The sequence below is a fragment of the Lagopus leucura genome, unplaced genomic scaffold (genome assembly GCF_019238085.1).
Source record: "Lagopus leucura isolate 7727_CA_CO unplaced genomic scaffold, USGS_WTPT01 Super-Scaffold_100001, whole genome shotgun sequence".
Classification (NCBI taxonomy): Eukaryota; Metazoa; Chordata; class Aves; order Galliformes; family Phasianidae; genus Lagopus; species Lagopus leucura.
Window position 1 is genome coordinate 5,140,658 of NW_024962262.1, and position 13,025 is coordinate 5,153,682.

The 13,025-nt window shown below is 38.7% G+C and overlaps 1 protein-coding gene across 1 annotated transcript in view; it reads right to left on the bottom strand.

Moving 5' to 3' along the window:
• FLT1 (fms related receptor tyrosine kinase 1) overlaps window positions 1-13,025 on the bottom strand; it is a 103,544-nt gene that overhangs the window by 62,983 nt on the left and 27,536 nt on the right. Inside the window, exons 5-10 of the mRNA XM_042868604.1 lie at window positions 10,226-10,388; window positions 10,002-10,138; window positions 8,315-8,489; window positions 6,864-6,981; window positions 4,747-4,916; window positions 4,206-4,365 (exon numbers count right to left, since the gene is read on the bottom strand). Coding sequence (XP_042724538.1) covers window positions 4,206-4,365; window positions 4,747-4,916; window positions 6,864-6,981; window positions 8,315-8,489; window positions 10,002-10,138; window positions 10,226-10,388 — 923 coding nt within the window. The remainder of the gene's footprint in view (window positions 1-4,205; window positions 4,366-4,746; window positions 4,917-6,863; window positions 6,982-8,314; window positions 8,490-10,001; window positions 10,139-10,225; window positions 10,389-13,025) is intronic.

The following is a 13,025-nucleotide window of genomic DNA, read 5'->3' on the forward strand; positions in this document are numbered from 1 at the left end:
GTGGACAAACTAATGGGCATCAATGTTTGCAGACATCCACAATTAAATTTGGGTGGTTCAGTACATTTCTAATTAAGTACAATTAACATTTGTGCATTTTACATACCTCGCTGATGTTCCAAACCTAGTTTCCCCTGATAATCTATCCAAGCACATCCTAATCATTCTGCCTTTCAGTCCTTTATTAATGCCCTGACATAAACAATGCAGAAATGCAATTAGACTGCTATGCACACATGTCCCACTTCCTCTTTCACTGAAGCTGGTGGGAGTCAGGCCATGCACTTTTGTGATGACAGTTCTAGGCACTCTATCTCCATGCAGGTACCAGCTTTCCTGATTACTTTCTTTTTGTAGATATCTCCACAATGCCATTATAGTTTTCTTTTCCTTATGCACACACACAAAAATAATAATTGTAAAAGCCCAGAGAGATGCAATGGCAAAGTCATAAATTAATAATCTGACATTTGGTTTGAGGCTAACTGTGACTGATAGCTCGAGGAGAGAGGGAGGCAGCAAGGTGATGGGAGAGCTGGAACGCCCAACACAAAATTGCACTGCTGCATCTGTCTGCACATTCTGGAGGGCTGATGGGTCAAGTCTTGGGAAGAGCACAGTGAAGGTCTCTCTGAAACCGCCTTCAGATGATACTGCACGAGAGCTGAGGAAGCCAGTGCTTATACTAAGCAATATGAATATCTCACATGCCTTTCTTGGCAACCTCTGCCAAACTCTAAGATAAACACAAATCTGCTGATGAGATTCAGGTCAAGACCCATTCACATCAAGCATGTCTCCATCATGGAGACGCTTATTCCACAGCCTCAGAGTGGATGGGTCATAGGCAGAGATCAGCCCTGGTGGCTCCCAAGAACCTTGGCAAGCCGTGCCCTGGCTGCTCCTCCACAGAACTCTGCCAATAACCCTACCTCAGCAAAAACAAGGCCAGAAATACAGGAGCAGAGAGGCAGGGAGGCTGCTTAGGCAGGAAGTTAAGGATGGAGGTCATCAGAGTGCCTTCTTCTATATGCACTGGGCAGTGGATAGATTTATCTGCTGTATCTGCTGCCACTCTGGAGTAAGCTGACACTGAATAAGATGTTTCTTGGGAAAACGGCACTCATTTAAGAATGTCTATTCTTTCACTTTTTAATTGCATTTTAACTCATTCCATGTCTCCACTTTTGCCTGCCATATCTGAATTTGTTAGATCTGAATATCCTTTAAAAAAAAAACAACCAAAAACACAGAACTTTAATTTTTGCCCCAGACAGTTTTTCTTGATTCTTCTGTGCTTCCTTGCTGGGATTTAAAATTAGAAGTTAATCTTTCCACCATCTAGCTAGCTATCTTCTATTTAACAAAAGGTTATTTAATGGTAATAGAGTTGGCTAAGCAAAGTTATTTTAAAAGAAAATGAAGAAGATGGAATTTCAATCATGTTCTCAGTTTTTCTGCATTCCAAAAAGTTAAACTTGTTGAGCAATTTTACAGCACTTTTTTTAAAAATTTGCAACCAGGAAACTATGGGAACTGTTACATTTGGCTTGTCACCTGTTACTGGCCTCAAGAAGGTGTTCAGCAGAGAAATTGACTGTACTAATTACAAAGCATTGAAATATGCCTGCATTTCATTTTAATCAATTGAATCCACTGAGTTATTTTTATATTTTTGAAGCAGAAAAACTGTCTGGAACAACAACTTGAGGAAACAGAGTGCTTAATGGTTTCTATTAAGGAGGTCACAGGCAACAGTCATTCACAACTACAAATGTCTCATTTATGCACTGTGAGTTGTTCCCCGGCATTCAGTGATAATATTCCAGCAGTGTAAAGTCAAGCATGTGTATTAATCTTGAAGCCAAAAGATCTGTGCACTGCAAGGTCTTTCAGCAGCCAAATGTATATCCTGAGAGTGTGAGCTTTGTCCTTTGGCACGGGACCCAGAAACTCAATACAATATGATGAATAATGGTAGCCTGCATTGGTTTATCAACTTAAGGTACTATTTTTTCACCTGTGCACAGAAATAGGCATTACCTATGAGCACAAACAGAGCAACATTTTGTCCTTGGAAATCTAATATTGGGCAGATAAATCCAAAGCAGAGATGGGAGAACAAGACATATTTCTGATCTTCTGCACAAAGTACTTTCATCATTAATCTGTTGCTTAAGCAAGCATCACTTCACACAAGGAGAGAAAAATGGTGAAAAAGGTGGAATTAAAGGGTTTTCCCATTCTTTAGGGAGAAGGCTTGTGATGGCCATGCCAGCTGCAAGGCTTCCTGTTCTCCTCCCGGAGTAAGAGACAAAATGTAATTATTCAGGTGTTCCTATCATTTTGTGACACTTGTCACCATATTTTTCACAGGAAGTCACTCCAGTCATCTTAGGCAAAACATTAAAAATTGTGTTCTCCAAACTGCTTCTTCAATGAGAGTTTGAAGGATAAGGAAGGGGAGGGTGCAAAAAGAATTGTTATAGAACAATAATGAAGGCAATTTGGAAACAAGATTGAAACAGCCTTGTAACAGAGCCAATAGCTGATGCTTAAATCGTTACTTTTCTCCTTTGATCACCTGTTCAAACACACTTCTCATTAGGATTTAATTGAGTCTACAGTTTAGCATTTTATTAAATACCTGCTTGAGGATATTAATTTTTACTGCTGACGACATGATCCATGCTGCAGAGCTTGTTAATAGAAGGAAATATTTGACAGTGGAAGAGCCTCACTTCTACTCTCAAAGAGCCAACTTTTACCACAGCCACACAGTGATTTCAGTCCAGAGTATGTATTAATATGCATAAACTCTTGCAAGAAATTAAAAGATTAAAAAAGTTCATATATACCTTTCACAGGGATTATACTTAAAAGACATAGCAATTTCTTTTATCTTACACCTCATACCTTCAAGGCAAAATAAATAATTACTTGGAATTTTTGTGACCAGTGCTTCAAAGAGAACATAAAAGAGAGGGGAAGTGCTGTCCTTACCTGTCCTCGAAATTGACAATTTCAGGTTTTACCTATTCCAGCAAAAGGAGAGATTGCTAGTGCCACCTCTTGGTGAGAGGGGCACAGAAAGCCATTCATTTGCATTATCGCAAAGTGAGATGCAATGGAAAATACAGCACGTGCTCCCAAGAAGAGGTGACCAGCACTTACAGGGACCCCTAATATGAAATACAGTGATTTTCCTATTTCGTCTTATCAGGTGTATTGTGTTTTTGCAGTTAAGTACCTATATCAATGTTTAAGCAGGTATGTATGTATATGTTTGGCTGGACTGACACTAAAACTCAATTCTTTGGAAGTGTTAAAGAAGTTAAATCACATGTAAAGCGGTCACCTTCAAATGAGACAGAAAATATTGAGTTCTTAGCTTCCATTAGGTTCTTAAATATCTTTATTGTGCTATGCTCCAAATATATTGCATGTTTCAACTCTAAAATAGTATCTTAATGCTACTGTTAGTGTTAGTTGTTAAGACTCTGCCAGATGCTGGCATTCAGGAAGAGCTTTGGATAAATGAGTCAACATACAAACTTGTCATCAGACACAAAGTTCAAAGCAAAGCTTAAATATAAAAGAGGATTTAATCAAGTGCCACATCAGCATCAAATAAGCCTGTATGATGCCACTTATATTTTACCCTGTTGAAATATCATCAGAGAATGTTGTGCAGCTTTGTCTTATTGAACTGAACCTATGAGTCAATGCATTGTAAGAAAGATGTGACCTTCATATAAAGAAGGTTTTAAAGAATGTTTCTGTTGAATTTAAAAAAAAAACAACCCACACAGTGCAATCACTGTATGATGACAAGAGCATGGAGAGAAGCAAGGAAGTTTCCTCCATGAGAAAGAATGTACACTTAGCAAGACATTGCCTGCAAGGCTTACGTCATAAAAATTAAAAAGCAATTATCACTTCTGAACACTGCACGCATGAATAGCAGTGAACTGTAAATGAAAATAAGCAACAGCACGAAACAATGACTTTGGTCTCTACTCTCAAATAACGATGTAAAAAAAAAACCTGCATTGTTTCTGCGTGTTTACTTAAAAATACATTGATTAAATATATATGTGGTTTACTAACTAAACAATAGTCACAGTGAGCTTTATTCTTAAGGTAATCTTTAGGTAAAAATGGAAGGGAAGACAAACTAAATGTAAGTAAAGAAGCTGTCCTACCTTGTTTTATAATGGTTTTGTCTACAGGGATACCACATCCATGTTATTTTTGGCGGAGGAATACCATACACGGTGCATGTCAGCACTTGTTTGCTGCTCAATAAATACAGATTTGGATCAGGGAATGATGACACAGCATTTTCATATATCTGGGGTTTCACTATAAGAAGTAAAAATTGGAAAGCAATTAAAAGCAGCTCATTTCCAATGATCATGACAATACTGCATTCCTGCAGGGTGAGTAATCAAAAAAGTCCCCAGGAGAAGAAAGAAAAACAGCAGGACAAAGTCATATCAGATGAGCAATTACTAACACATTTAAGTAATCAGGAACTAGCACATGACTGTGGAAGATACAAGACCTTCCAATGGAAACCAGTGTCCATTTGCTGATTTCAAGACAGGTCCTTCATCCCCACACCTCGGGCTTGGATCTGTTTTCATGAAAAAGTCCACAGCAACCTGGACCGTGCAAGATGAACTGTTCAATGACAGCTTAGTTGTTTATGTTGAGAAGTGTGGGAACAAGCTGCAAACTCACCATTTACTTTAAGAGTGACTGTAAGATTCTTGGATAAGTTCCACTGTCGTAAGCTCAATATTATAGTGTAGTTCCCAGCATCTTCCTCAGCAACATCCTTGATGATTAATGAATAATTTTTAACCATGTACCGGGCACACTTTTCAGCAGCAGGCAACCCATCTTTTAACCTGTTAAGAAGTCCAGAAGTAAAACAATTGGAAAAGAGAGCTGCTTTAACAGCCTATGCTTCTTCGTTTCCCATTTCTTGATCTTTGGGCAAGGACTGAATTTACCAATTAGAATCTTACCAATCTAAGATTTGGTTTGCATTCCCTTACAGATTGCTGATATATACACAGCACTTCTACATGTTAAAATTGATAAGGATCTGATAGGGCTCTATAATATTTGAGAGTTTCTGAAAATCGGAACCATGCCTATGAAGATCCCATCTTTCCGTGCTTGTGCTGTGTTGTCTAGAAGACAACCATTTTGACTACAAGTTGGTCACACAAATAAAGGTTGCATCACCCAGCACCAACCATTTCTCATGGCTTCATTATACGTCCCAGGACAAAGTATTACTGTAGCCTAAGCACAGCTGTGATTTGAGGAAGAGGAAGAGTAAGTAGATTAGATAAGCACTTAAGAATCAGATATCCTGCTATCATAGAGAATGTTTTTAAAGATAACAGAAAATCAACACAGAAAGAGAGAAGTGTTACTTCACACACAGATTCCTGAATAAGCAGATATTTTTCTATTCAATGTTTAAAATATGGCAAAAAGCACCTTTTCGTAGGTTGTTTAATGAAGGCTTACGTGATGTTAGTAGAAAAGTGCAGCTGCTTCACTGTGATCATGGGCTTAATTAGATTGATTCTTGTGTTCTAGTGTTTACAGAAAGCTCTTTCAGACAATAGAGAAGCCCTAAAAAATGGTTCTAAGGACCACGGATTTAGGCATTTCACTGTACACATATTTCACAGAACTACAGAATATTTGAGGCTGAAAGAGCCTCTGGAGATTGCCTGTCCACCCCCTTGCTTAAGTCAAGGTCATCAGGTTGTCCAGGACCATGGCCAGTCAGATTTCAAACATCTCATGAGATGAGAATCTGCAGCCTCTCTGGACAACTTATTCTAGTGTTTCACCAACTTCACAGTAATAAATAAATTAATACTCTTATGTTTAACTAGATTTTTTTCCCCCAGAAGATGTAGATGTAAACGTGCAGTCAAGAAGCCCAACCATTAAAGAAACAGAAAACACCACATAAACAACAAGCATCGTCTTCACTTTCATCCATTAATTTTCCATGTGGAGCTACAAATGCAGAGGGTATTGTAAAAATAAAACAAAATGTTTGGAACAAAAATAATTTCTGGCTGTGAGTAACATGAGCTCTCACTGTTCGTGTATGTATGGTTTGTTTTCTTAATCATTCTTGTCATAGACTCTTTGTTAAAGTTCAATGAATTGAGCCAGAGCTATTGCTATTTAAAATTATTTAAACAACAACAAAAAAAGCCCCAGCACCTTGAGATCACAAGTAGATAACATTGTTTTATAGAAAGGTGGCTGAGTTAAGACAAAAAACTGTTTAAAAGATTCCTTAGCTCAGTAAACTTGAGCCAAAGTGAAAGCTCTGGTCACTAATGTGGGCCTAGAACTGTCAGATTGCCATATAAAAAAGCCCGCTTCCACTGCTCTTTTCATAGTCCATGGCTGTATGAATCAACTCAGTCACTTATTTAAATAAAATTTTCTTTTCTCATTCTGTCTAAAAGACAAATTCAGGTCTGCATGATGTAGGATGCATTGATTCAGTCAAGATCTAGTAAATACAGCTTTAGACTGTCCACTGATTTCAGTAGGAGATGTATCTAATGTATTTGAGGACCTAAAATTTAAACTTTCCAGGCATTCTATTTAGAACACGCATAATGGAGATGATGTTCTTTTAAATTCTTAAAACTCAGAAAGACCCTGAAAAGTCCAATCAAACTCTACAGTTATGCTGTCCCCATTTTATTGTCATTTTAAGGGGCTTTATTAGAATATTTTATCAACGTATCATTTTTCATTTAAGAAGAGATCTAGTGTGTATATGTTGGAAGTAATTGTTATCCTACCATGTAACCTCTGGCAAGGGAAATGCCTTCACTTTCATTGGCAAGCGATAGGATTTTCTTCCTGCTACAGCCTCCAGCATAGTTTTTCTTCGACGTTTCAAATTAATGAATCTCTTATCTTAAAGAAATAAAAGGAAAAGAGAGCACTCATGTTAATAATTTTCACCCTGAAAAAAAAAAAAAAAAGAGTTGCTCTTCTAAAAAGAAGAGGAATCCAAATAAAAATGATCTTTATTATGTTTATTGTTCCCACATGGCAACAGCAAGACTATAACCAGCCCTCCTAAAGAGAAGAATGCCACAAATATAAAAGAAACTGAGATACAATTCCCAAGCCATGATCTACATAGGAAAGATACGCTCTACTCAGATTCACATTATGCTTCAGTCAAAAAAAAAAAGAAAAATGCTCATGGTATACAGGAAGATGAACAGATGATCTCTTCTCCCCTGAAGGCTGAGAATCACTGGATGTTCCAAAATAAAATATTTGTTTGGAGAGGAATTAAGTGATCTTCAGAAAAACAGCAAAGGAAAAGACAGAAATTTTCTCTAGCATTGGTAAACAGCTGTTTCATCCCACAAATATATCTTTATCACTTCATTGGAAGAACCTCAACTTGCTGGAATTCATTCTTTTCCAGTTGTATTGCCCCCTATTTCAAACTCCGATGAATTGGTGCATTTCATCGGAGGTGAAAAAACAGAACATTTCTAGAACACATTTTTTTTTCCAAAAGGCAATGAAACAAAATAAAATATATAAAATGTGAAAAAGAGATTGAGTGTCCTTTGACAGTATCTACATTGCAATATTTACTCACATTACGGATTGGATATAGATATTGCCTATGTATTAAGCGCCATATTTAGTCACATTTGCAGCATGCACTGAAAAGAACACGTTCAAGACAACTCAGTAATTTAATTGCATAAGTCAGGATATACCTAAAGACACAACTCTGATTCAGCAAACCCTTATTCACATAGTCTTTTTCCAACATGAGTATCCCATAGATGAGGCTATTTACACAAATAAGAGTTTACAGGCTAGCTTCAACAGCTCCAGCTTCTCTGACTTGTTTCAGTTTTGTGAATGGTTTAGCAGCTGTCCTCTCCATGTAGAGCTAGTGTGTCTATTTCTTCTTCATGTTGCATATGGAGCAGTGGAGCAAGTACTGTAGAAGAGGAACTGGAACTGTCAGAACCGACTGAGGTATCACAGGTCTTAGCAGGAACAAGTGATCAAACTAAACACTAATGCATCTACTGTCAACAGGACAAAACAGTCGTGGAACAAAAGGCATGTATTTTCACTGGTCTCCCTTTTTTCTATCTATGATGGCCAGGCTAGAAAATTCTTTCCACTTTTTATCAAGATAAAAAGCTATTGTGTGACAGAACTTGGTAAGCAAGCATTTGTTATTTTACACATTTAGGGTATGTCTTACCATAAACTATGACTGTCGTGTTGACTAATTTGTTTGAGGGTCCACTCTTCACATGGCAGGCATACTGGCCTTTATCAATATCACGAACTTTGTCAATAACAAGAATACTGTAAAAAACATTGGCTTCTCTATTCTTCTGGTCAATGCGCTGTGTTACAGAACCTCTCTTCATGGCCTGTTAAAGTAAAAATTAACATTAAAGAGCTGAATCAAATTTTCATGAACATGATGATTTTCAATTGGCTGCTCTACCACCAAGTTTTAAAACAACGTATATCCAGGCACTTTTGCACAGGTAGAACCTGAAAAGGTTGCCTAAAATTTCCAAAGAATCAACAATAAAAATAGAAAGTAACTTTATCTGGCAATTCATACTTCCATTCAAGTTGTAGTAGCATCCAAACTCCACCTTTCCAGATGAAGACCAACCCATCTTCACAGCCTGCCATAGTAATGTGCTCAGCTCCCCACCACTCTTCGCCCAGCATTGCTCATGAAAAACCCTGAGCTGGCACATGAAAGGCAGTACACAGCTTGGCAGACATATAGAAAATAAGGGCTTTAACACAAGAAGGGGAGAATTCTGGAAACGCTATAGATGGAGAAGTGACAAAGAAGATTTGGCAGAGGAGTAACAGGGTGGAACTGAAGATAATGCGAGGCTGAGGAGTTATTTCCTGCAACTCCCCCTCAGCCTTTGGCCTCAAAGTTTATTTAACCCAGGACATTGTTGTGGTCTTATAAACACCGAACACCCTTCAGTTACCGTCCAAATAAAACCCAAGCAGAGTTTCACAAGTGTGATGCTATGCTAAGCCTTGGTAAGGCAGCAATGAACAAATTTGTATATGTGGAGCATTTCTTGTTGCTAAGTTCTTCATTTCTGTGGGGAGAAAATGCCAAGGAAAATGCCTACAACATGCAAGAAATTATTGCATTAATCTTCCCTGCATAATGTATTCATAATTTTAGCTTGCAATTAGGCACAATGAGTGACATAATAAATGATCTTGACTTGAATCATCAGCATAAATCAAACTGACATGAAAGGAATGGGAGTTGTAAACCTTAAACTAATGTCAAATTTCTTATCAGCTTTGCACAAACTCCTGGCAGTTATTCTATAAGTGACAAATATTTATGAGGATGCTCCCAACATGATGGGAGGAGAAGTACATTCAAGATCATTCCTGTAGATGTCAAAACAAGTGGATTGTTCATGTGACACTTAACAAATGAGATTTTGGCTAGCTAAATCAAAATATCTTTTCTAAACATGCCTGAGTGGGGTGCCTGACTGTCTGCCAGTCTTTGAAATGAATGTGTTAAGAAAGACAGCCTCAACGAAAACTTTCAGTCACAAGAGAGAGCCCCTGCCTGGGACTGAGTGATAAATTTCTATCATTTCCTCAGGTCGAAAAGAAGCTTGCAGGGATGAAAGAATTTTAGCGCTCACCCGTGATTATGCAATATAGTAGAGTACATTGTGTAAACATGTTTACTTATTCAATTAACCACCAGAAAGAAAAGAGGGGAAAAAAAAAATCTTAAAAGCCATGTCAGCAAGGGTCATAGGGATGGAATGCGAAACATGGCAAGCATTTTGAGGCAGCATTCTTCCTTGGATGCAAGATGCAGGGTGATCTATGGGAACACCCCATTACTCCCTTTCAGCCCCAACACTCACCTCCCCAGGATAAGTCCACGTCATTTGCACGCGGGTGTTCCAGGCTGCCTTGACTGTGCAGTTGATAGCCAGGCTGTCTCCCTTCAGCAGCTTGACAAGGCGTGGGGTGCTCAACTTAATGTCAAAAATTGTGTTGGCTGCACATCATGAAGAGAAGGAGAATTCAGAAACATCCCCAGGGCAGAACGCCTTCCAAAAGCGGGAGAGCGGGGAAAGCCACTTACTCTCTCGGTGCGTTAGGTACTTCGTGCTAAACTTGTGCCCACCGATGGTCGTCTCACAGCTCAGGAGCCCTATGAATCTGTAGGTTGCCTCAGGTATTCTGAAGCCTCTCATGTTGTCCCAGATTATCGTTTTGCCGTCAGGAATTAGGGTTTCTCTGGGAATCTAAAAGTGGCAAGCACACATCATAAAAACAACTTATCCTCATGCCACGCTCTAATCAAAACAAACTCCAAAAAAAGGAGTGGGAAGAAAAAATTTAAAAAATGTCAATCAACGTAGAAAGAATGACATTTAATTATGCAGATTTTTCAAGTCACATTTTCATCACAAAGTAGAGGAAAAAATGTGAGTGAAGAAAGTGAATGTTTTATTTGTTTCCAAGATTTCATTATTTATAACAGGATGTAATTTATGGCACAATAGATTGACACTATCATTAGCCTCACTGCTTGGGCTGCTATTCTGTTGGCTTCCAGTTGGCAGCAAAAGTGCTCCTCTTGAAGAACCTTTGCAATTAAGTGTCCTGGTGTTACCACAGAGACACAAATACACATTTTTTCAATGGCGGTGACAAACGGACTTAATTTGCTGTCATTTTATGGCTTTAACAAATTCCTGGCAGGATTCAATCTGATCTGCCTCAGGTTTATGCTGTCTAAAGGTCTAGACTGTTAAAAAAAAGAAAGGCATTAAAAAAACCCAACGTGTTCCAGAGCTGACACATCACAGAGCACACATCTCTCTAAGTCATTACATACAACATGAGCTCAAATTTCAAAGCCACAAAGCCTTCTCAGGTATGAAAACCACAGTTCATACTCAATGAGGAAAGTCATACTGAGTACTGATTTTGAAAGGACACCTTGAAACACTAAATATTTCCAGAGGAAAAGTGTTCAGCACAAAAAATTGGCACTTCCAAGTCCCTCAGAAATTAAGGACCCAGCAAGCAATTAATGCAAAACCATCAGATGTTTTATAAACTTATGACCTGAAGTCTAATGCAGACTAAAATATGCCTGTGTGGGATCAAGTGTCGACTTTGTCAGCAGAACAGTTTTTCTTCAGCATTCTTTGATTTTTAAGCCCCATTTTAATAAGAAATAAAAAATTTTGGAAAGACAAAGGATGACATGGACACTGAGGCTCAGGCAACACCTCTTCATTTCACATCAAGGTTTGTTTGCTGTTACACAGCCTTATTGATAGAATAAATGCCACTACTTGGGTAACACAGAGATCATACATCAGTACAAAGCCTGGTTACAAATCTACTTTCATAAAGTTTGCTTTTATGGTGAAAATAACTTTTATTTTTTATTCTTTTTTATTTTTAAGACAGCGTATAGAACCATAGAATTGCTCAGGTTGGAAAAGACCTTAAAGATCATCAGGTCCAACTGCAACCTAACTATACTACCCTAACTCTGACAACCCTCTGCTAAATCATGTTAACACCACATCCCAACAGATTTTAAACACATAAATCACCTCCACCTGTTTTTTATTAAAATCAGAACCCAGTAAATTAAAGAAATAATCAGATTATCACAACTCGTAGCAGAGTTTTAATGAAATAGTGTCCTAAGCAAAGAGCATATCTATTCACTTCCATCCCTGGGTCAGCTTGTAGACAAACAATCTCTCTCTCTCTGATCCCAGTCTCATGGCATCCCTCTCTTCACCTTCTTCCCCTTAATGTGAGCAGAGGTCTTGCATGCTGGCCAGCCCTCTCTTCTCCAGCCACAGCCAGCATGGGTGGCTGCCAGCTACCTGGTGCCATCCTTCATGGCAGAGCATCCCACAAACATGGCATCCTCTGTGCTGCCCACACAGTGTGCACCGCAAACTGCCCTTGGGCTCACCTCAACTTGTCTCAAGACATTGCCTCCAACAGAAACACGCAATGAATCAAAGGAACAATAATTACAGGGAGCATAAAAGTGCTGAGGTAGAATTCTTTATCTTTACAACAGCTGATAAGATACTATAATAAGCACGCAAATCACAGGGGAAGTGTATGTTACACACACATAACTAAAGCCATTATATTATAGTCTGTTGGCTACCATTCAACCATATCTTGGACTCTAAGAATTCTTTTGCCATTCCTGTCTTAAAAGCAAATATCCAAGCTTTGGTTTAACTAGCTCATAATCGTGCCTTCAAGAGATAGATTTATGCTTCTCTGCTTCAGTGGAAGAGAAACAGTTTGAGCATATTCTTCTATATGTTTTCATATATGTCAAGAAGATAGAGTCAAGACAGAGCCTCAGAATCTCTCCAGATTGATGTTTCTTGGCAAACGTGTTAACTCTATATTAATTATTTACTTGATACTTCTCTTTCTTACCCATCTACCCTTTGCCATCCTATTGGTTCAAGTGATTGTTTCCCATTCCCATAGAAACGCAAAGCTTGATTCTACCCTAAGCAGAAACACCAGTGTCCGGGCAACCAGCCAGAGATATGGCATTGTGGTTATGTGGTGTTGTGATAGAATGGGACAGAGGATCCTAGGACCACAGAGTAACTGAAGTTGGAAGGGACTCTGGGGATCAGCTGGTTCACACCCTGCCAAAGCAGGGTCCAGCAGCTCACGGCCACGCCACAGAGCTTGGCCACCACCGTCCAGGAGGTCCATGGAGCAAACACTGTGCTGGAACAGCACGATCTCCACTGAAGCAGCAGAAGAAAAAGCCAGGTGAAATAACAGGTTACAAATGGAAACCAGCAGACAGACAAAGGCATTCAAAGAAGCCATTTGTTGTGATGGCTGCAGTAAACATGGAATTTACT